Source organism: Theropithecus gelada, chromosome 2 (genome assembly GCF_003255815.1).
Source record: "Theropithecus gelada isolate Dixy chromosome 2, Tgel_1.0, whole genome shotgun sequence".
NCBI classification, from domain to species: domain Eukaryota; kingdom Metazoa; phylum Chordata; class Mammalia; order Primates; family Cercopithecidae; genus Theropithecus; species Theropithecus gelada.
Genome location: NC_037669.1, coordinates 28211311 through 28236103, shown reverse-complemented (window position 1 = coordinate 28236103; position 24793 = coordinate 28211311). Strand labels below are relative to the sequence as shown.

Sequence of the window (24793 nt, the reverse complement as noted above, 5' to 3'; positions counted from 1 at the left end):
AAAAAAAAAAAAAAAAAAAAAAAAAAAAAAAAAAAAAAAAAAAGAAATAGACACATGTGAAAGGAGGGGAGAGGAAAGTAGGATTGGGCAGAGGGAGAAGTCATGCTGCGATACAGGCCTGACAAAGATTGGCCAACCTGGTAGAGCCAAGTGTTGCCTGCTTAGCTCACCTGCTGAAGGCCAGTTGCCCTGGGAAGGGCATACTCCCAGGTGAAATGGCTCTCTGCAGGAGCTGACAGCAGGAGGCTGTCTGCTAGCCACATTCTCTGAAGCTCAGCAGCAAGATCTTCCTTGAAAGAGGTCCTGGTGACCCATCTTCCTAACTACCACAGCATAGTTGAAGCCTGTAACTGCTAACTTGAAGAATTTGTAAAGAGATACCATCTGCCCATTGACTAAACTTTAAACATCTGCCTAAGTCGATCATGACACAGCAGTAGTTTCATGAACACTGAAAAAGATATATTCCTCCTACTGATGATGAATGCTTATAACAATGACATTGGTTTGTTTTGGAAGCAGTTGCTTTTGAGAACATTTATTTAAGGTTTAAAAAATACATTTAAAGTCATTCTGTGTGATTTTCCTTTCTAATTCCCTTACCCCAATTATGATTTTGCCGACAACTGTAATCAGTGACGCATTGCTTCATCTTCCACAATTTCATTTGTAATTTAATTACTTGAATTTTGAGATAACTTTTCTTAGAAGGAAAGCATTACGAACAGATATTAGGCTTCAAGGCTAGTCCACAGAATTCCATGTTCTTTATGTCCCTCTGATTCCTGAGTGTTCTTGAAGTCTGAAATTTAGCCAAAGTTACCCTAAGAGTGGCCATGAGAAAGGACACTGGTGCTGAATTAAAGTTCTGACAGTTGGACTGGGCCTGTGATGTTTAGAGTATAGTAGACTATTCAGAGCTTTAGGGAGTGGGAGCAGGAAAGGAAGACTCTAGTGATGAGGTGGTACCAAGGTGTGCTAGTCATTTCCATTTCTAATTTGCATATGTCAATTGGGCACTGCTTGCGTGTTCACAGTGGCTATGCTGTAATTATGAGTAGTCTTTGTATCTCCATTCACCCTTGTGAAACTCAACAGAATCATGGCAACAGACTTCTGGCAGCATAATGCAGATGTGTCATTCTCCTCCCCCAGTGAAAAAAAGAGGAGAGGGAGCCACGCACTCTCTATTTTTAAATGCCCATCACCTCATTTCAAAACATTTTTTTAAACATGCCATAGATACTATTCTTTCTTGAGATGCTAAATTTGAGGTTTTGGAAACCAAATCCTGAGTTACACAGTGTAAAACCAAGTATCTCAAAAGGTTTAAACACAATTGGTTTTTAATTACTTAGCAAGAAATTCATGATACCAAGTAAGAATGAGAGACTTTTTAGCTTGAAACACAAAAGGTGAAAGGAAGTAAAAATATGAGCTTAGAGTAAAAATGTCATTTCAGGTTTAGAGTTTCATCTAGGCAAAACTGCAGTATTGTAATCAAAGAGAGGAAGAAGATGGATCTTTTTTGGTTAATATCTTAAATACTTTAATTTTTTAAATTTTACATATGTTTTTATGTTTTTATTTTAGACAAAATATCCTTACTAAGTAATCTAGGAGAAAAAACTGTTCTATGTACAGCTTGCCCTATCAGTTGCCATTAATTTTTGATTCCTGCTTAAGGAGAATGTTTTTTCTTCTGCTTTCCTAAAACAGTTGAGTGTTAGACCTCCTATCTGTGTTATGAGAGAAGTCTATGGTTGATATTTCACAGGAGAAATTAAAATGCCACATGTTTCAGTGTGATGGGACACATTATGACTGAGTAAATGCTTTTATTTCTCTGGTAACTAACCCTTACCACCCCCATCAGTTTTACATCTGGAGGTGAATAGGAAATGTGGGCTAGAGAAAAAAGTTCTGCTTCTCACTGCTCAGTGGAGGCTCAAATGGCAGTTCCTGCTGGGTGTAAAAGACACCCAGTTCGAATTTTGCTTGATCTACAATGTAGCTTTTCCACCCACTTTTGAAGTAAGAGAGATCCTTGTTTTCTTCTTGCTTTCATTGTAGGCCTAGAAAAAGTAGGAAGCAAGGACTTTTCAAGGTCCCTTCCAGATCTGAGTCCATACCTTCAAGGTAGATTCTATGGCAGAAATAGCAGCCTTAGATGAATTCCTGACTGTGTGTCACTCGCCACATGACCATAGCAAGTTAACTAACTTCTGTGACTCTGCTTTCTTATCTGGCAATGGGACACAAATAATTCTAACCAGTCTTGTTTTGAGATTATTAAAACCTAACCTGTGGGCAGTACCTGACATTGTGCGGGCATAGAGTATGCGCTTCATGCATTTCTTATTTTTTATAATTTTTTACCTTTCCTAGAAACTGGAATTAGTTCTCAACATTCTTATGTGCCATAGAAGACTAGAAAAAGCCCCAATCCCTCAATACAAATGAGTCCCTAGATTGCCATGAGTATTTTTGAGTAAGATACTTACATAGGATATAAGTTATCAAGAAGCTTGCATTTCTATGTAAATTGGGAAGCCCTGGTGATGTCATGGCTTCATTTTCATAATCTGTCACATGGATTATTATTGAAGGCCCACTAGACTAAATTTGCTGTCACACAAGATCTCTCCTACAGAAATGACTCAGGGAAATCTGATGAAAAGTAATAAAATAATGATTTTTTAAGATATTATTTGAGAGCTGTCATTCTATAAACAGGTAGGTTATAGTTCCTTCCATCAACACTAGTAGCAGATATTTATTATGTAATTCAATATATTAAATGGGTACCAGACTATATACGTTTTTTTCAGTCTTCTACAAGTTTGTATTTTTTAAACCCACCCATCTCTCAAATCCTGATCGCCACTTACCACTTACCCCTGGCAATGTTAGTGCTTTGAATATATGTCTGATTCATCTTTACCCGGGCTATCTATGTAGTCATTAAGACCCGTGGATGCTGCCTTTGAAACATTTCCTATATCCATCCCTTCAGCTGTCTTACAAGGCCATGTTCTTTTCATTGCCTGTCTGGACTATATAACAGTAATGCTCTAAATAGTCTTTGGTCTTCCTCTTTCAATCCCACCCCCACCCTTTGTCAAAATATTTTTCACCCTGCTTCTCTGTCTGACTTACTGAAACATGACTATTACAGGTCATTTTGAATTCAATAACGTTTGATGGCTTTCATTGCCTACAGGTCCATTTATATAGAGTATAGAGGAATAAAATTTTGATCTGACTTTCAAGGCCCTTAGCAATTTGATTATTGTCTACACAGCTAACCTCATTTTCTTCTACAAACCCTTTATTCCAGTTAAATGGGTGCCCTCATAGGCTTTCAAATACCTTGTGAGCATATCTGCTCCCATCCAATGCTTCTGTTTCCTATTATCTCTTTTCTAAAATACCTTCCCACTGTCTCTCTACCTGACTGAAATGTTCAAGGTTCAGCTGAAATGCTATCTCTTCTATCTCCTCAATGACACTTCCCTTATCACTTTGCCCCATTTAGTCCCATAGCCAACCCCAAAATCTACAAAAACCCATACGTCTTTATAAAACATAGCTAACATGTTTTATTCGTGAGGATGGTTGTTGTAGTCACTATTCCTGGACTATAGCAGTATGTGGAACATAGTGGGCACTAAATAAATAGTTGTTGGATAAGTATTAATAAATACAGTAATTGTACCTTGCCTATAACTTCTTGGCTTCTTTTCTGGCTGGAGGACAAAATTCATATTCCTTACCCTAGATTTCAAGGTCTTTCACAATGTACTTAACTCTCTTTTCCTCTCCAGTATTCACTTTTTTTTTTTTTTTTTTTTTGAGACGGAGTCTCTCTCTGTCCCCCCAGGCTGGAGTACAGTGGCGCGATCTCGGCTCACTGCCAGCTCCACCTCCTGGTTTCATGCCATTCTTCTGCCTCAGCCTCCCGAGTAGCTGGGACTTACAGGCGGCCGCCACCACGCCGGCTAATTTTTTGTATTTTTTTAGTAGAGACGGGGTTTCACCGTGTTAGCCAGGATGGTCTCGATCTCCTGACCTTGTGATCCGCCCACCTCGGCCTCCCAAAGTGTTGGGATTACAGGCATGAGCCACTGCACCCAGCCAGTATTCACCTTTTTAAGCCCCTAGACTCTTTTCTCATTTTGATCCTCACAAGTTATATTCATTCCTATTTCAGTTTTTTGGCTTATGCCGTTTTCCTCACTGAAAACACTTGGCTTGTCTCTTTTCTGCCTGTCTATATCCCATACATTCTTGCAAGGCTAAACTTAAAACTCACTATTGCATTAAAACATACTTGTCTTTCTCATTCAGACTCCTACAGCATACCACCTGTACCTGCTGGTTTTTGGAAGTTAATCAAATTTTATTTTTACCTGCTTATTGAAAAAACTTTATTCTTTTTTAGAGTAAAATATGTTCCTTGTGTTTTCTAAAAAATGAAAGAACAAAAGAGTGTAAAGAAAAATGTGAAAAGTTTCCCAAATCTCAGCATCCAGATAGAAACATTGTGCCCTTTTATTCGTAATTAGCCCAAAGTTATGTAAGATGAGAACATTTGGAAGTGGTATCTGAATGAAGGGTATATGGAAATTTTTTGTGTAATATTGATACAATTTTTTATAAGTCTGAAAATATACACAGAATTTAACAAAGTAGTATAGAATCTATAAAATAATACAAATATGTGGTCATGTTAGTATATGAAGCAATGCAAATCAGTGAGGAAAACAACTATTCAATTAAATGGTGAAGAGATAATAGGCTAATCCATTTATAGAAAAAGCTGGATTTCTCCCTCATACATTACACCCAAATTAACTCCACACGGATCACAATAACAAATAATAAGGCACAAAAATAAAACAAAAACATGAGGCCAAGTGCAGTGACTCATGCCTCTAGTCCCAGCACTTTGAGGGCCATGGTAGGTGGATCACTTGAGGCCAGAATTTCAAGACTAGCTTGGCCAACATGGTGAAACCCCATCTCTACTAAAAATACAAAAATCAGCCTAGCATGGTGGTGCATTCCTGTAGTCCTAGCTACTTGGGAGGTTGAGGCAGGAGAATCACTTAAACCCTGGAGGCAGAGGCTGCAGTGAGCCGAGATCATGCCACTGCACTCCAACCTGGGTGACAGAGCGAGATCCTGTCTCGACAAAACAAAACAAAACACACACACTCACACACCAAACATGAGGAGTGACAAGTGTTACAGTTTGAAGTAGGCATAATTAAGCATGACAAGAAAATCCAAAACATAAAATACAAATCTGAATGTATAAAAATTAAAACTTTATATTATGGGAAAGCAGAGTGGGGAACACCATAAAGTTAAAATACAAGTGACAAACTGGAGAAAAATAATTATAGCCTAGGTGACAAAGGGTTGATAGACATATGGTAAGGTGTTTTAGAGCTTGTGCTCTAGAGTAACGCTGCCTGACCTACCAATCACTGGATGTGACATTGAAAAAGTCACCTACCTATTCTGTGCCTCAGTTTCCTCACTTTAAAAGATGGTAATAAGACTCCGTGTTTCATGGTGTTATTGTTGGGCATTTAACCCATATGTAAAAGCATCTAATACCATGTTTGACATGTAATAATAATGATAATAACTGCTAAAATATACCAGGGGTTAATATGTATTATACACTGTGCAAGCTTTTTAAATACATTGTCTCATTTAATGCTCACAGCACCCCTTCCAATGAGGAAGGTGCTGTTACTCTCATTTTACAGATGGGTACTCTGAGATTTAGAGAGGTCACGTAACTTGACCAACAGCTAGTAAGTCATGGAGGTGGGATTTGAGCAGATGTGATTCCAGACCCATCCCTCTTAACATTTACACCATACTGTTGTGACTCTTAAGACAACTTAGTTCCCTTTTCCTTGAGTCTTGGGAGTATTTATTTATTTATTTATTTTACGTTTTATTATTATTATTATTATTATTATTATTATTATTGTACTTTAAGTTCTAGGGTACATGTGCATAACGTGCAGGTTTGTTACATATGTATACTTGTGCCATGTTGCTGTGCTGCACCCATCAACTCGTCAGCACCCATCAACTCGTCATTTATATCAGGTATAACTTGAGAGTTAATTTGACTTTTAACAAATTAATAATCTTGAGAGTTAATTTGACTCTCAATAATCTTGAGAGTTAATTTGACTTTTAACACCCTCTCAGTAGGTATATGATTTGAGTTCTTCAAATGAATCTGGACACTAGTATATCCATGAGGTTGCCATCTCATGTTTATTTTTACAGAACATAGCCTTTCTTTGATGCTTGACCAGAGAATTACTGGAACAGGATTCTGAGTAGGTTTTTAACACTGTATGTTTGATTCTTGAACTGACTTCGATGGTGTGCCCCACTGTTTGAGCCCAAGGTTACTTTATGGGATAGTGTAGACTGTTATTTTCAATTCTTCCTTTGGCAGTCAGGATCAGCTCCCATCTCATCAGTTTCTCCTTTTACCTAGGACCAATTATTACTCCCATTAACTGGCCTCAGGCTCTTCCTAGTAGTCTGCAAATTTTGCAGGCAGCAATTAAATCCTTTTAGCTTTCTACACCAAGCACAGTGCCTGAATTCTTACCTTGAATGTTGTAGGAGTTTAACAAATGGATTATTATTTAATTAATTAATTATAAATGAGACTTCTAGATAACTTGTGCCTTATGAGCTTCTAATTGTTTCTTCTGCAGCAGTAACTGGAAAATGAAACTTCCCAAAAGCAATGTTTTATCTTAGTTAACATGTTAGAGAGGGACTTTGTCATGATGATATAAAATTTTGATTAAAAGAAACAGCAGTTTATTTCTCTTTTTCAAGTAACCCACATAAAGTACCATTTGTTAAATGGAAAAACAATTGGGAAGAAAAGTTTTCTCAAAGTATTATAACCAAGGCACAGTATAGTTTTAAAATGATTTATACTTTATATATAGGGCTTGCTCAGTTAATGTATCCAGTTATTAGGCATTAAGAAATGTTGAGTGAGGAGTGAGGTTATGAAATAGATATGCAAACATGGATGTAGAAAGAAACTGTATAGTTTGAATAAGTTAATGCTGCTCTGCCAAATCTAATGTTGTCTTTTTGCCCTTTATTCATTTAGTAACTGGGCCATTTCCCCTCATATATTAATTATGGCCTACGAGTGAGTGAAAATTTTTGAGCTCCTACGTTAAATCATTTTAGGACATTGGGAGTGGGAGTTAGCAAATTGTTGCTTACAGGAACCAAATAATAAGCTAGTAAGGGTAAATGCAACTTACTAAAGGGTCCAACTAAAAACAAATAGCTTATGCACTGGCATACCTTAATGCAGCATTTGATCTTTATGTACCCTACTGCCTCAGATTCTAGGTCTAGTTCAAACGGCCACTGCAAACCCATCTGTCTTTATGAAAAATGCCCTTCCTTCAGTAAAACATTTTGAGTATGTTATTCACAACTTGAACAATCCCGCATCCAGGCCTGAAGAAAGTGGGAGTATGGATGGGTGTGACCCCTTGTCTTGTTTGGTGATTCTGAACTTCAATCTTGTAAGGAGAGAAAGAAAGGGGGTAGAAATGAGGGTTGGAAATGAGGGTGGAAATGAGGGTTGGAGAGCCCTGGCTTTGGGATTTAATCAACAGCATCTAGCTTCAGTTCACCCCAATGGTACTCCATAAATCAAACTTATTTTTATTTATTTTTTAATTTTTTTATCTTTAGTTATTATGAATACATAGTGCATATTTATGGGTTGTATGTGATATTTTGATACAAGGCATACAATACGTAATGATCAGATCAGGGTAGTTGGGATATCAATCACCTCAAGCATTTATCATTTCTTTGTGGTAAGAACATTCCCATTACACATTTTTAGGTATTTTGAAATATATGATATATTATTGTTAATTATAGTTGCCCTATTGTGCTACCAAACACTAGGTCTTATTTTTTCTATATAACTAATGCAGTTTTAAATAACTATATTTTCATATCCACTAACCATTCCCTTTTTATCCTTCCTCCCCACTACCATTCTCAATCTCTGGTAACCATCATTCTACTCTCTACCTCCATGAAATCTACATTTTTTTTAGCTTCCACATATGAGTGAGAACATGTGATATTTGTCTTACTGTTCCTGGCATATTTCATTTAACATAATGACCTCCAGTTCCATCCATGTTGCTACAAATGACAGGATTTCATTCTTTTTATGGCTAAATAATATCCCATTGTGTATATATACCATATTTTCTTTATCCATTCATCCCTTGATCAACACTTAGGTTGATTCCCTATCTGGGGTATTGTGAATAGTGCTGCAGTAAACATGGGAATGCAGATTTCTCTTCAACATACTGATTTCCTTTCTTTTGGGTATATGCTCCACAGCAGCATTGCTAGATTATATGATAGATTTTTAGATTTTTTGAGGAACCTCCAAAGTGTTCTCCATAGTGGCTATATTAATTTACTTTCCCACCAACAGTATACAAGTGTTCCCCTTTCTCCATATCTTTGCCAGCATTTGTTATTGCCTGTCTTTGTGATAAAAACCATTTTAATGAGGTAAGATGGTATCTTGTGGTTTTGGTTCTCATTTCTCTGGTGATTAGTAATGATTAGAGATCATTTTTTCATATAATTGTTGGCCATTTGTATGACTTGTTTTGAGAAATGTCTCTTTTGATCTTTTGCCCATTTTTTAATTAGATCATTTGGGTTTTTTTCCTACTGAGTTGTTTGAGCTCCTTATATATTCTGATTGTTAATCCCCTTTCAGATGGGTAGTTTGCAGATATTTTCTCCCATTCTGTGGGTTGTCTCTTCATTATGTTGATGGCTTCCTTTTCTGTGCAGAAGCTTTTTACCTTGACATGATCCCATTTGTCCATTTTTGCTTTGTTTACCTGTGCTTTTGAGGTCTTACTTAAGAAATCTTTGCCCAGACCAATGTTCTGGAGCATTTCCCCAGTGTTTTCTTTTAGTAGTTTTATAGTTTCATGTCATAGATTTAAGTGTTTAATCCATATTGATTTGATTTTTGTGTATGGTAAGAGATAGGCATCTAGTTTCATTCTTCTACATATGAATATCCAGTTTTTCCAGCACCATGTATTGAAGAGACTGTCCTTTCCACAATGTATACTCTTGGTGTTTTTATCAGAAATGAGTTGGCTGTAAATGCATGGATTTAAATCTGGATTCTCTGTTCTTTTCCATTGGTCTTTGTGTCTGTTTTTATGCCAGAACCATGCTGTTTTAGTTCTGGTAGCTTTGTAGTATAATTTGAAGTCAGGTAATGCAATGATTCCAGCTTTGTTCTTTTTGCTCAGGATTACTTTGACTATTCTGGGTCTTTTGTAGTTCCTTATAAATTTTAGAATTTTTTTTTTTATTTCTGTGAAGAATGTCGTTAGTATTTTTATAGGGATTGCATCTGTAGATTGCTTTGGGTAGTATGGACAGTTTAATAATATTTATTTTTCCAGTCCATGAACTTGGAATATCTTTCCCTTTTCTGTGTCCTCTTCAATTCTTTCATCAGTGTTTTTGTAGTTTCATTCTAAAGATTTTTTCACTCCTTTGATTAAGTTTATTCCTAGGTATTTTATTTTAGCTGTCGTGAATGGGATTACTTTCTTGGTTTCTACTTCAAATTGTTTACTGTTGGCATATATAAATGATACCGATTTTTATATATTGATTTTGTTCCCTGTAACGTTACTGAATTTATCATTTGATGCAGTATCTACATTCTATTAAGAATCACTCAAAACTGCTGCTGAGAAGGCATGCTGTCTTGTTGCAGCCTGATTTTGCAGGGTTGGGATGTGGGGGCCCATAACCTTGGCAGGTGTAACCCTGTGTGTATACCCACACACATGCCCTGAGGTCAGGGCTCATATACCACTAGCAAGGCATATGTCCTCCCTACCCCAGCCCCCACTAGTTTATCCTGTGTGGTATATAAAATGAGAAATTGGGTCTCGTGGAGTCTAAGACAGGTACTCAGATGTGCCAGTGAATGTGCATATGCCTAGTTCTTCCAAACATATGCATCTTATTGATGCCAGTGTGAATTTACATGGCAGAGAACCTTCCCTATTGCTTTAGGTTTTGACACAGAGACCCATTATCTCTTTTCCTGCCGTCATACACAGTCTCATGTAACTTCACACGTATCTACTTTGTGAATGAAGCACCTCCTTCGCCAGCTATGATACTCTTGTGCTACCCTAGATCCAATTTATATAGAAGTATACAGCATTAAGTACTCTAAATAATACAATGTTTCCATATTTAGATATTTGAAGTAGAATCTTGAGCTTTTTTTTTTTTTTTTCACATTTTACTTAATGTTTTGGTTTTTTATACTTCTGGTTTTCTAAATGGAATACATTCAGACCATGTATTATAAAGTGTAAAAACGTGTATTAGTTATCCATTCTCAAATGGTGAAGTTAAAAATATATAGTCCCTTGAATCTGAACAAAAAGCAGTATAGGCTTTAAGGCTCTGAGTCTAAACAGGACTTGCTGTTATGAGCTAGGAGGTAGGAGAGGCTTTCTTATGTTAGCACTGTTCCAGAGTCTTAGTTGGGAGTGAGTTCAAAGCCTCTAAAGACCTCAGGCTCCCACAGAAATACAAACCCTAATGTAAGATTAATCTTCTGGTTAGTGTTACATCTGATTGGAAAGACTAATCCAATGAGCTTTCATTTAAGAAATGTGATTTTAGTGACATAAATATATATTGGGAATGTAATTTCATCATGAGGTTGTTCACCTAGTTTTTATTTTTAAATTTTGTATTATGGAATGTTTCAAATGTATACAAAATTAGAATAAGATAATGAACATGCCACATTATCCAGTTTCAGCAGTTGTTAACATTTTGTCAATCATGTTTTATTTAAAGCTGCCTCCCTTTTTTTCTTTGCCTCATAGTATTTCAAAGTAAAATTCAGACATCTTGCCAATTCATCAGTAAATATTTTAGCATTTATTTCTAACTTATAAGGTCTTTTTAAACAAAACCATGTCATGTCATACCTATAAAATTAGTAATTTCTTAATATCATCCAGTATTCTCCCATATTAAAACTTCACTGTCTCAAAAATATCTTTTTATAGATTATTAAAATTAGAATTCATATAAGATTCATACATTTTATGTCTGTTTATATCTCTTTAGTCTCTTTTTCTCTATATAAACATTGATATTTTAATTTTTTCTTTAGATTTATAATTTATTAAGAGAGTTAAAGGGAAGAATTGGTACCAAAATTACTGCCTTAGATTTTATCTTTAAATCATTAATCTACATTATTTATATTTTCAGATCCATACATAATGCTGAAATGTGAAGGGGTGGGAAAAAAGAAAAGAGTGGGCCTTTTTTTGTTGTAATTCAAAAACAATTATGATGGATTTTTGTTATTCCAATGCAGAAACCAAATGCAGAAATTTGGCCCCCTCCCTATTTGAGTTCAAGTATGTCTATATTAAATTACACTTTAAGCTATATTATAATTCGACCTAATAAATTTTCACTTCAATTATGAATACAAATTTTGTAAAGAGCAATTCTTTCCTTCTGGAATTTTTTTATATTTTGTCTTTCAGATTTGGGGTTTGTATTTCAGTGTAATAAATTTAAGTGTTTCTTCCTTTTTTTTTTTTTTTTTTCCGAGACAGAGTCTTGCTCTGTCACCCAGGTTGGAGTAGTGCAGTGGCATAATTTTGGCTCACTGCAAGCTCCGCCTCCCAGGTTTACGCCATTCTCCTGCCTCAGCCTCCCAAGTAGCTGGGACTACAGGCACCCGCCACCATGCCTTCTTACCAACATGAGTGAGTTTTCTTACCAAACATCTTTTCTACTGTTACCAATTAACATACCTAAATGGCTTGTTGGTCCATTTGATGGTATTCCTGTTGAGTTCAATCTGATGTCTCAGAAACATTTTTCCTTGTAAAAATAGTTGAATCATATATTTGCTTCTTTTTTAATATGTATTTTGCTATTCTACCAGGTTGGTGCATTATTTTCTTTCAACATTGTAGGAAGACAGAAAAGAATTTCTTCTTCCACTATAATTTTAACACTACCAATTCTTGATTTAAATTGTGCAGTACTGCTAAAATGCCTCAAATTTTTACCATTTCTTTTTATAAACTCTCAATCTTGTGATATCTTTCCTTTCTTAGGATATGAACGAGACTGCCAAACAAGAAGATATTTTGGAATCCACAACAGATGCTGCGGAATGGAGCCTAGAAGTGGAACGTGTACTACCGCAACTGAAAGTCACGATTAGGACTGACAATAAGGTATCAAAGAGGGAACACATTATCTTAAAAAAAAATGTTATAAGGAAACTTCAGGGTTAGGGGTACTCCCAATTATAAAAATTATTAAAGAAGGGCAGTAGGATTCAGTTTTCAGCATTTTTGTCTTAATAAGGATTTAACAAATTGTTGTTGAATAACTGAATAATGTAATCTGGTCCAAAAAGCGAAGCAAAGATCTTTAAAAGAGTGATTTGGAAGACATCATATTTGCCTGGTGTTGAGGGGTATTTTCTCAGAAGATTTTCTGGGAAGTCATATTATGTTTAGATGAATAGGAATTCCATGCCCATACCAACGGATTAGAGTTATAAGATAGGTCAGAGCTCTGCTGCATGGCAAAACAGAAAGCAGTCTGGAAGTGCTCTTAGATAATCTATTCAATACACGTGATTAAAAATAAAATGCTGGCCCCAACACTTTGGGAGGCCGAGGTGGGCAAATCATGAGGTCAGGAGTTCAAGACCAGCCTGGCCAACACAGCGAAACCCCATCTCTACTAAAAGTTCAAAAATTAGCTGGGCATGGTAGCACACGCTTGTAATCCCAGCTACTCAGGAGGCTGAGGCAGGAGAATCGCTTGAACCTGGGAGGCAGAGGTTGCAGTGAGCCAAGATTGCACCACTGCACTCCAGCCTGGATGACACAGCGAAACTCCATCTCTAAATAAATAAATAAAATGTTAAAATAATCAAGAAGTCATATTTAATAAGATTTAGGGATTAGACCAGATTAATTCACCCATTGTATCAAGTTTCTACTTCCTTTCTAGTTACAATTTGATAAATATTGTTGTATTAGTTCGTTTTCATACTGCTATAAAGAACTGCCCAAGACTGGGTAATTTATAAAGGAGAGGTATAACTGACTCATAGTTCAGCATGGCTGTGGAGGCCTTAGGAAACTTACAATCATGGCAGACAGCCAAGGGGAAGCAAGGCATCTTCTTTACAAGGCCGTAGGAAGGAGAAGAAGTGAGCAGGGGAAATGCCAGACAGTTATAAAACCATCAGATCTCGTGATAACTCACTCGCTTTCACAAGAACCCCGTGGGGAAACCATACCCATAATCCAATCACTTCCCACCAGGTTCCTCCCTTAACACTTGGGGATTACAATTCAAGATGAGATTTGGGTGAGGACACAAAGCTAAACCATATGATTCTGCCCCTGGCTCATGTCCTTAACATTTCAAAACACAATCATGCCTTCCCGACAGTCCCCCAAAGTCTTAACTCATTCCAGCATTAACCCCAAAAGTCCAAGTCCAAAGACAAGGTTAATCTGAGACAAGGCAAGTCCCTTCTGCCTAGTAGCCTGTAAAATCAGGATTTGAACTGCACAGGTCCACTTATAGGCAGACTTCCCAATAAACGTTATACCCAGTATGCCTGCTATTCTGCATCCTCTTCCACCTCCTCTTCCCCTTCTGCCTCTGCCACCTCTGAGACAGCAAGACCAACCACTCCTCTTACTCCACGTGAAGACAATGAGGATAAAGATCTTTTTAGTGATCCACTTCCACTTAATGAATAGTAAATATGTATCTTCTTTCTTATGATTTTCTTAATAACACTTTCTTTTCTCTAGTTTACTTTGTTGTGAGAATGCAGTATATAATACATATAACATAAGGAATATGTGGTTGTTTATATTATCAGTATCATTTCTAGTCAAAAGTAAGCTGTTAGTAGTTAAATTTTTAAGGAGTCAAAACTTATACATGGGCAGCCCTAATCATAAACCCAACTATATTTGCATAAAACAGTAGAATTAGTTTATCCCTTCCTGCTTTAAATCTTAGTGCTGGCAGGAGAATCGCTTGAACCTGGGAGGGGGAGGTTGCGCTGAGATTGCGCCATTGCACTCCAGCCTGGGCAACAAGAGCGAAACTCCGTCTCAAAAAAAAAAAAAAAAAATCCTAGTGCTCACATCTCTTTCTTACTAATAAATGTCTTTGTGGCACTTATTTTTTTCATAACAGGGCACTTTAGTCTGCATTAAAAACCTGTTTAGGCAGATATCTTTTCTCCACAGTGATATTCTTAATGGCACCTAGGAACTCATCTTCTGCCATTTAGTCATCAGAAGCTGAGTCTCCTGTTACTTTGACACTTCTTAAAGCCAAACCTCTTTCAAACATTATCAAACCATCCTTTGCTGGCATCAAATTCTCCAGCTTTAGATCCTTCACCCTCCTTTTGCTTTAAATTGTCATATAATAATAACTTCATTTTTTCTTGAATCATAATGGAGGCTGTAAGTATGTCTTTCTTACGCCCACATAAAAGCTGCATTTTCAGTAAAAGAGAAAAAGTATTTTGCAAAAAGTGAAAGGTTTTTGTGCCTGCTGTCATAGCTGCAGTGATGGCTTCATAAATTTTCTTTTTTTACAATGGTTCTTATGCTGGATTCATTTATCTTGAAATGACAGGCATCCTCAGCTGCAGACCTCAATCTACAGTACATATCAAGGAATTCATCTCTTTATTGTAATGTCAGGACTTTTCTCTGCTTCTTGGGAGCACTTCCAGCATTGCAGGTGACATTTGTATGGGTCCCATGGTGTTATTCAGGGTTTACGCTAAACATGAAAAATACTTGAAGATATTGCACTAAACATGAAAAGTACATGAAAACCTCAAGAAATAACTTTTTACTGTGATACACGATTTATTATAGAGACTAACTGCTCACTTGGACGTGATTAACCTCACACATTTTAAGCAATATTTGCAACACTTGAGCTCATCACAATAACAAAAGGTGGCTACAAAATTATTATAGTAGTACAGATTATACTACAGTTAATTTTATACACTTATGATTTAATACTGCATGTCTACCTTCATTTACATTTCTGTCAACTGCAAATGGTGCCACCATGTACAGTCTGTGTTTGTGTGCATAAATTTTGGTAAACTTTAACTTTTCGTGACAGTTTTTTTGTATATTTATGGTAGTAAATAACAGACTAGTATCTATGTATATTTTATGTGTTTATAACATATCTAGCTTTTTCTTTATTTTTTCGATATTTTAGCCTATGTGGTTCATCTGCAACTTTTTTCAAATTGTTGCAAATCTCTAGAAATTTTTTGTATGTATTTATTGAAAAAAATCTGCATATAAGTGGACCTATGGAGTTCAAACTAGTGTTGTTCAAGGGACAACTGCACTTCTAGGGTGGTTATATATCCAGAGAACAATTCAGATCTGCCCCAAGTTGGAATAATGTGGCTAAAGATGCAGCCAGAAGTTCTGCTAAGAGAGTAAAAATCAGCCAAATCCTAGCTCATGCCACTTTAGTAATGCCTCAGTTATGACCTAATGAGTACAGCTCAGGAGTCAATTTCTTAGAAACTGACTGTCTGAGGATACCTAAACTAGAGTAGTGCTTTAGGACAATTATTGAAGGATAATATTTTCCTACATAATTGAAAATTTTTAAATTCCTTATAGTAACATGCAAACTTTTTAAATTTTTAAATGAATCAATTGAAAGTTGCTGAGTTGAATATAACAAAAGTTGAAGCTGAGCTGCCAATGAATTCTCCGTGTTCCATATTTCTGGAGAAATAGAAAAGGTCAATGCATATTCATATAAATTTTCACTTTCTGTAATTTTGATTAATTTTAAATTGCTAAAGAAATATTTAATACTGTTTCTTGAGGAAGAATATTCTATCTTTTTGAGTTTTCTTTTTACTAGACAAAGCAAACCTTTGACTTTGTTAAAATAAATGGAGACCACCCAAGTGAGACCAAGCAAAGGCTATTTATTCAGAGCTTACTGTATAGCAAGGGAGTCAGCCACCGTCATCTCTGTTTGGCAAAGACTCAAAAGCAGGTAGGGAAATTTAAATGATTTTTAGTGGAAAAAAGGGAAGATTTACTATATGTTCAGATATGGCTGGTAATCTTCAGGTAGGCTAAACTAGAAGCAGGATATAATATGTGACTGGCTGGTTAAGGGAGGGGAGGATATTTGGCTTTGTCTGGTTGGTCCTACACTGGAAGTGGGTGGCACGCAAAAGTGGAAAAGCCAGCAGTCATTAATTAAACCCTGTTTGGGGCTGGTTGATACAGAGGCTGTGGTTTTGCTTCCTGGTCTGGCTGCTGCAGATGGTGGGTCACAGTTATATATTTGTATATGAGCTGGCTGTTGTCTGTTGTTTACTTGTACAATTAGTGTCTCAACTTCATGTATTGACCCAAAGGAAAGTGGCTTCTACAATCATCAATCCTATTAGTCTTTATCAAGAGCATGATTTTTTTTCAAGGCAAGTTTTTTTTAATCACAATGGAAACCAAATAATCATTAATAATATTTATTCCTGTTCTCTAGAAATAAGGAAGAGCAGAAAGTGTGAAATCAGTTTTCAACTAAACCCTACTTAGGCCCTTTTCTTCAATTATGCAGTACTTATTACTAAACGATTGTGCATTATAGTGATTTAATATTAGGTATTTAATGCAATGAAAAAATGTTCTAACATGCTTTAATGCCCTGTGGATATTGTAATTAGAATTTTGATTAATGACTTAAGTAAATTTTTTCCAAATTATAATTAAATGTTTCCTACTTTGTTTTTTAAAAGATAGTTGGGTAGGTATCCCCTTCATTCCACCAAAATGTCTCTAGTATTAATAATTATGTAAATCTTCAGATTCATTACAAGGAATTTAGATAAAGAGATTATTTTTAAAAGGCCTTGGAAGTATTACAGCATGTGTTTCTAATTATCTCAAACCTTTGATTTACTGCACTGCTTTTTAATACTTACCTATTCATTTAGTGTCTGACTTAGAGTGCAGTTGTGAAAAGAACCTTAAACTTTAAATTTCAACTCCAAGCCATTGGATTTTGTTTTAACATAAATAAACTGTATAAGCGTTGCCTTGAGTGATTCACAGCAGGAAACATTTCTGGAAGAGTCATTGTGCTAAGGATGGAATCATTGCAATAGTATTGAGCCCCTGGGCCTCTCTAGTCACAGTGAGAGCCAAAACCTGAGAGAGAGAAGAGAGGCCTCCTTTAATCAGCAGGTAGAATTCCATTTGAATGAACCTGGAGGGACCACAGAATTGCTATATTAGATCTAAGTCTCTTAGAATTGGAAGCCAAATCCTGCAGAAAGTTACAATGGTAGACTTTCTCATATTATAGACAAATCTGTATCCTCTAGAAACAATAGAGGATTTTTCCCTCTCATTCCAAAGCAGTGGAGAGGGTAACTTGATTTGACCTTCTGCCATGGATGCAGTATAAGTGGGTATTAATAAAATTTAGCTTCTCTAAATATTTTTGACCTGCAGGGATTTATAAATTGTTATGATTTAGGAATAAAGAGTCTTTGTTAAGACTTATACTCTGGTTGTTAGTTAGGATATGTTGGTAGGTTTCTTGCATCCATGAGCAAATATATATATATATAATCTATATATACAATATATAATAATATATATATTATATATAATCTGTGGCCTAGAATATGGGAATACGTTTTATGTATATAATCGTTATTAAAATGGGACTCTGCCTGTTATTTGAATAATGGAGAAACTACAGTTATAATTCTTACAGATTTTCTGGTAGACCTTCTGTTGAGAAATATCCATGTAATTTAAAGAAAAACAAGGTGCCAAACAAAAAAAAAAAAATAGCTTTTACAATTACCAGTAACAAATGTAAATACAGGTGGCAATAAGTCGGTCTCCATGTGGCTCGATGCAGGAATAATAGCTCCAATTACTGTCACAAATGTTTGTAATCGTATCTATTGCTGCCAGACAATAAATGCTTTTTAATGTAGTAAGGCCATAAATGTATATGCTGCTGTTGTTTAAACAAAATACAATTTTCAGCGAATGTATTCTTAAAACACCTGCTATAATCAGAAAGAGGTGAATGCTATCAAAATAAACAGCCTAAATTAACTAGGCACACATTCATTTTTAGAGCAGCTTGTATGATTACTCAACTGCCATGACGTCCCAGAGAATGAGGGGAACTATTCACTGATGGACTTTCACAGACAAGCTTTCTTTAAGAGACTACACAAAACAGAATGTTGTTTTGGGCTGTTGTATTTGTAAACAAGTGTTATTTTGTGGACTTAAAGTTGTATTGCAAGGTCAGCTGTTTGTTTGTTCCATGTGGATCCTGGACAGAGATCAAAGTTGTGGGAATATTGTGCTTAAAATTATACATGTGAAAATACAGTAAAGGGTTGGAGAAAAATCCAGCTATTCTTAAGCAACTAAAAAAGATTTGTAGTTGCTTCTGTCATAGTCTTGTTGAACATCCAGGATATTCTGTGTTTAAAGATAGTTGATGATTCCTTCCTTCCTGTTTACCCTGAGTGTGATAAACGTTTCAACTGGATCAGAGAAAGTTTCCATTTATCACAAGTTGAAATAAGAGAATGACTGTTTTTGCTTTAGAGATTACCATCAGTTGTAACTAAAGAGCATCAACAGTGGTAGCAGTTTTAAGGAAATAACCAATAGACTCCATGTTATATAAATACTGCAGAGGGAAGTTGCTGGTGCCTCACTGCTGATATACCTCAACTAGACATTTGTGATTGAAAGCAGTGAATTAATACACATCGATTATAATTAAAATTTCTAGACTACCTAAATATTTTATTATTGCAAAGAATGATTTTTTAAAATTACTTAATATGAACTATGAATTGAAGTATAAAGCCTTTGTCATATGGACCTTCCTACAAAATGTACTTTTTGTTGGCTTGACTCATTTTTCTAATCAATTATATTAAAGTGGTTCTATCACTGAGTTTTATTAAAAATTTCTTAATATTCTAACAAATTTTACCTCTATGGTTTTTATCCCATTAATTTGATTTTGTTTCCTTCTACCAAGTAACAATTCATGTTTCTTGGTTTCTCAAATATGCAGGAGAAACCTCTATTGTTTTTAGGGTTTTTTGAGCTGGGAGGAAGTGGGGAGTTTTATCAGTATGAGATCCAAGTTTTGGTTCGTACATTCCTGAAGTTGGGAGTACTATTGGGGTCACCTGTTCTGGTGTTCCACTGTAGTTACTCAGCATCTTATAAAATAATTAAATTCTCATTTGGCCTCTGGGTGTTCCCACATTCTCACAGAGGCCTGATTCACTCCCTGTCTGACTTGCCAAATCTCTTCTCTTTGCTTGTAACTCCTTCTAAAGCGTGGAAATTCTCACTCAGAAGATCAATGTGGCCATATGAAAGGGGGTGTTAATAGAGTAAGCATGAATAATAGGTCTGAGTCAACATATGAAAACTCTTTAGTTTCAGTAAAGATAGTCTTTGAGCATGTTAGAAATATAATTTTTTCACTAAAAGGTATCATATTTAGAGATTATAGATCTCCAGTTTCAATTATGTGATAGGTAGGTGTGAGAATACCAGTGATTATCATCGCCTTCCTTACCGATGATGTACAATGTTTTATTTTTCTCTACAACGAGAGGAATTTCTAGAAAGCAGGAACATCCCTGAGGAAACACGTATTTCCAGTGATCATGATTATTCCCACATTGCCTGCAACAAATACAGTGTAGCAGGACGGGCAGCAGACAAAACTCCTCAGACACCAAGTTACAGAAGGAAGGGGTTTATTCGGCCAGGGGCATTGGCAAGACTTCAGTCTCAAGAGCCGAGCTCCCCGAGTGAGCAATTCCTGTCCCTTTTAAGGGATCACAACTCTAAGGGGGTGCGTGTGAGAGGGTCATGATTGAGCAAGCAGGGGGTACATGACTGGGGGCTGCATGCACCGGTAATTGGATCGGAACAAAACAAGATAGGGATTTTCACAGTGTATTCCTATACAATGTCTGTAATCTATAGATAACAGAACCAGTTAGGTCAGGGGTTGATCTTTAACTACCAGGCCCAGGGTGTGGCACTGGGCTGTCTGCTTGTGGATTTCATTTCTGCCTTTTAGTTTTTACTTCTTCTTCCCTTGGAGGCAGAAATTGGGCATAAGACAGTATGAGGGGTGGTCTCCTCCCTTATTCCCCCCTTTGAGACTGTCACTCATTTTATTAGTGGGAGTTCTCACTTTCATTTTCACTATCCATGTCTTCTTGCAAGACAGATCGATAGTGATTTATATAGTACATTTGTGCTGAGGCATTTTGGTGAACTAAGGTAGCAATGAAGCTATCATTCGAAGAAGTACAGGTAGCAAACAAGGGAGCGGTAAGTAGGTTCCTATTACTATTATAACTCTTATTATAAGGGTTTTAAATCCTCCTAGCGCTGGGAGTCATTTTCTAAACATGGCCCCAGGATCAAATCTATGCCATACTTGCACGGGCACATATGCCAGTTTTGTCATATCTCTAACCATGTTTTCAACTACTTGCCCTTGATTATCTATGTGTAGGCAGCAATTAGTAAGGTTAAATTTCCTACAGACCTCTCCTTCAGCTGCTAATAAGTAGTCGAGAGCCAGTCTATTTTGATAGATAGCATTTCTCATCTGAGTTTCTTGCCGGGCCAGAATAGTCAAGGCTCTGCCGGTTTTATAGTGATTATTTTTAAGACAGCTTGTAACCGTGTGATTCAGTTGATCATGTAAATGGGGGTCCAGTATCCCCATGAGCCGTCTTGTGCCCAAGTAGCAGGTCTATAATATTGTATGATTCTCTCAGAGGGCCATTTATCATTTTTTCAATTTCTTATTGCTGTTCTTCTCTTTTTGTGGGAAGCATAGACAGGGAAGCCCAGGAGTTCACCTGTTTTTATGGGCAGTAGGAAGAAAGGTGGTTTAATAGTGCCAATAACACAACTACCTGCCCACTGGTCAGGTAATTTGGTGTAAGCTCTATGCCCACGTATCCAATACAGTCTAGCGGGGGCTGTCCAGTCCTGGTGGAACTCCGGGTGGGTTCACACAGTTTGCAACTTTGGGAATTTGCTAAATGGATTTTTCTCTGTATGATTTGAACTCCACCAAGTGACTGTTTTTGTGGTACTATTACACAGTTTCTGTCTCAGACAACTAAGTCATCCTACGGGCTGAGTGAATTCTTTTCCTTTTCTAGCTATGCAATATTGTCCAATAATTGAGGCTTTTAGGACCCAGAAATTATCAGGGTGATTCTTTTGAGCCGAGAATTCATCAGGAACTGGGTCTGTAGGTACTAATTCTCGGGCTTCCAATGGCCATTGATCTCTTATTACAGTTCCTCCACATACATAACATGAAGTGACATTGAGAGACTGTGCTACATGCTCGGCTAATTGCAAAAACAAATTTCTTGTTTTTCCTGGAATTTCTGGTACTGGCACATTTAGTTTATTATAGAAGATTTGATACTGGCTCAGGACAGCATTTATAAACTTCTTTTCAAACCATGATATTTACTTGAAGATCCAGTCTAGCTCCATCAATTTTTAGGGTTACACATTCCCCTTTTGTTTCCAGCGAGGATCAAGGGGATTGGTTATTACTAACTCTAAGGGGTTACATTGTCCCTTAGTACAGGAAGGGCAATTTTTTCCTTTCTGAAGGTGGACTGGATCCTCTTCATCATTTTTTTTTCTTTTATTCAAGTGGCCTAAATGACACAAGACCAGTATTTACATTTATTTTCACACAGTCCTAATTTATGATAGATGTACTTATTTTCTGCCATTTAGCCTCTTTTCTAACTAAGAGAACCACACTTTATTCCTAACTTATTACTATTAATGACAGCACAGGCATCAAATTTTAAGGTGACTTGTTTGGGCAACCTTTTTGTTTTGTTTTGTTTTGGCTAACACTTTACCCATATCATTTATGAGCTCCCACCAGTCCTTCGTCCTTAATCTTATTTTAAGAACTGTGGTCATGGGAGGCTCAGATGGGTCATAACGCACATCAGGTTGGTCATTTCCTGGGCTACATACCTTGTATAGAATAATATTATACAAACAAGTTTTTTTTTTTAGAGTTCCAGTACGCTTATAATAACCATAAAATAATAGGACCGTAGCAACCTTTTGTCCTACCTCAGTGACTTAATGTATACACTGGGAACAGCCCTTGTTATGCCCAGACCGTTTGTTCCCCAAAGAAGACCACCAGAGTCCAGAGTCAAAGCCAAGCGGCAAGGATCTTTACTACAAGTTCGAACCTGGTCCCTCCATTCCACAGTATACAAGAGGGCCCCGAACAATGCGAGCGTTTGCTTTTTATAGCCCGAAAGTTGCAGGGGAACAAAAAAATTCTTTTGGCTCCCGCGCTTTCAGTAACCTTGAACGGCTGTCCCCTTATCGGAGACTTTCCAGGTGGTGTTTGTACTGGGCTCAGGGAGTTTGAGATATATGGTGGTATGTGGTGGGATGGGAGGATGGGATGTGTTTGTACTAGGCTCAGGGAGTTTTGAGCCCGGGGCTGAGGAATGTGCCCAGCTCCTTTCATTCCCCCCTTCTTTTCAGGTATCTTTAGAGCCAATCTTGGGTCTTATAAGTCTGATTCTGTTTCAGCGTTTACAGGTTGGTATTGGGCTCTGAGGACCATGAGTTGTATGGTGTCAAATCTCTCTTTAACAAATTGTAAAATTCTGTTAACAACACAAGGTCCTACGGTGAGCAGAAATAGTAGACTTAGCAGGGGTCCAAGGAAGGGGGCTAACAGAGAAAACATAGAGGAATTCCACCATTGGTCTGCAGCTGAAGCAAACTGCCGTGTTTTTATTTCAGTGCTTAACTTGCGTAACTGTTGGACCCGGTCCTCTACAAGTCCTGATTCATTTATGTAGAAATAACAGTCTTTTTTTAGAAATATACATGTACCACCTTTTTTTGCAGTGAGTAGGTCTAGGGCCCTCCGGTTCTGCAAGGTTACCTGAGCTAGGGACGTGAGCTGTCGCTGAAGGGAGGCAAGGGACTCAGCCGACTCCTCCATAGCAACGGCAAATTGTTGGTACAACTTGTTACTTTCTATGAGGGTGTGACCTAGGGCTCCCCCCGCCAGTCCGGCCGCAATGAAGGATGCGGTGAGGGAGATTCCTGCAATGAGGGGGAGGAATATGGCTCGTGCAGGTCTCGGTCTAGGGTCTGGGTGAATAACAGCACTAGTCCAGTTACCGGTATACCCTAGGAACTCGCCAGTAGTTAGTAGAGTCAATCGGGGAACTAATGTGACAGGGAGACACAGTAGGTTGTCCTTCTTGTAATAACTTTAACCAGGAGAAAGGATGTAAGTCTTGTGTTAGTCTGTTTTCTTGTCGTTGGATATTCCCGTGGACCAGGGGCAGTACTTGCACTAGGCCTCGCCACAGATAGAGGTGACTGCTAGGCCATGTGGAGGAGGGGGAGTAGTATACAGCCCCATGTTGAGGCGTGGTCCAGCGGGAGTTCCAGGGGTCTCTAACTATCTATGTATATGAAAAGTCTCCATCCCGTCTACGATGGAAGGGCCACTTAGGGTCTAACTGTTTTTTTTCTCCCCAATAACGGGGTCTATGGATGTTACAATAGTTATAAGGACAGCCGGCATTTTGGTGCCACCAATAGTGTTTACAATTGTATTTAGTCTGATCAAACTCAAAGCATATTGTTGGTGTCATAGGTTTGGCTATTTGGAAACCAGTAAAATTTAGTAGAATTGGGCTGTTGCACCCTGAGGAGGGGCAATCAGCACTGGCCAATAATTTCCCGGGCTTATGAGGTTGTCCAGGGTGGGTTCGGTTTTCATAAAGCCAGAATCTCCAGACAAAGGGATTAAGAGCTGGTTTTGTGATTTCCCCAGCGGCCACTAGGGCGACTAACGTTAGGGTTAGACTACCTAACTGCATGCTTGCAGTGAGCTATGCTGCCGGCGCAGGGTGAGTTTTAAGGGGTTGTTTTTAGCTCTGTCCACAGTCCACGTGTCCGGTGCTTTAGCCGCCGCCGTGATTGGTCCCAGGAGGTCGGAGGTTGGGTCTACCAGCTTGACGTGGGTGTAGTGGATCCACGACACGATGCCTTTTACCTTTAGGGCGGTGGGTGTGGTTAGGAGTACCTGGAGTGGTCCTTTATACCTGGGTTCTAGGGTCTCTTGTCGGTGTTGCTTGACCAGGACCCAGTCTCCTGACTGGTATGGATGGGGTGTCGGCGGGGGACCGGTCTCATATAGTTCCTTCAGCTTGGGCCAGATTTCTTGATGAATTTTCTGCAAGGCTTGTAGGGAAAATAAGAGTTCAGAGACATTTTCTGTTTCAGACTTGAGCAGATCATCTTTTAGGCTGGGAACTAAGGGTGGGGGTCTGCCATACATAATTTCATAAGGGGTAAGGCCCAGTCTGTAAGGGGTATTACGGGCCCGGAACAGAGCGTAGGGGAGAAGGACCACCTAATTAGCGCCAGTCTCCATAGTTAATTTAGTTAAGGTC

The 24793-nt window shown here is 37.6% G+C and overlaps 1 protein-coding gene across 2 annotated transcripts in view; it reads left to right on the top strand.

Moving 5' to 3' along the window:
- Positions 1-24793, top strand: part of IFT57 (intraflagellar transport 57) — a 72071-nt gene that overhangs the window by 19181 nt on the left and 28097 nt on the right. For both annotated transcript variants that reach the window (XM_025377032.1, XM_025377031.1), the window contains exon 6: positions 12273-12395. In XM_025377032.1, coding sequence (XP_025232817.1) covers positions 12273-12395 — 123 coding nt within the window. The remainder of the gene's footprint in view (positions 1-12272; positions 12396-24793) is intronic.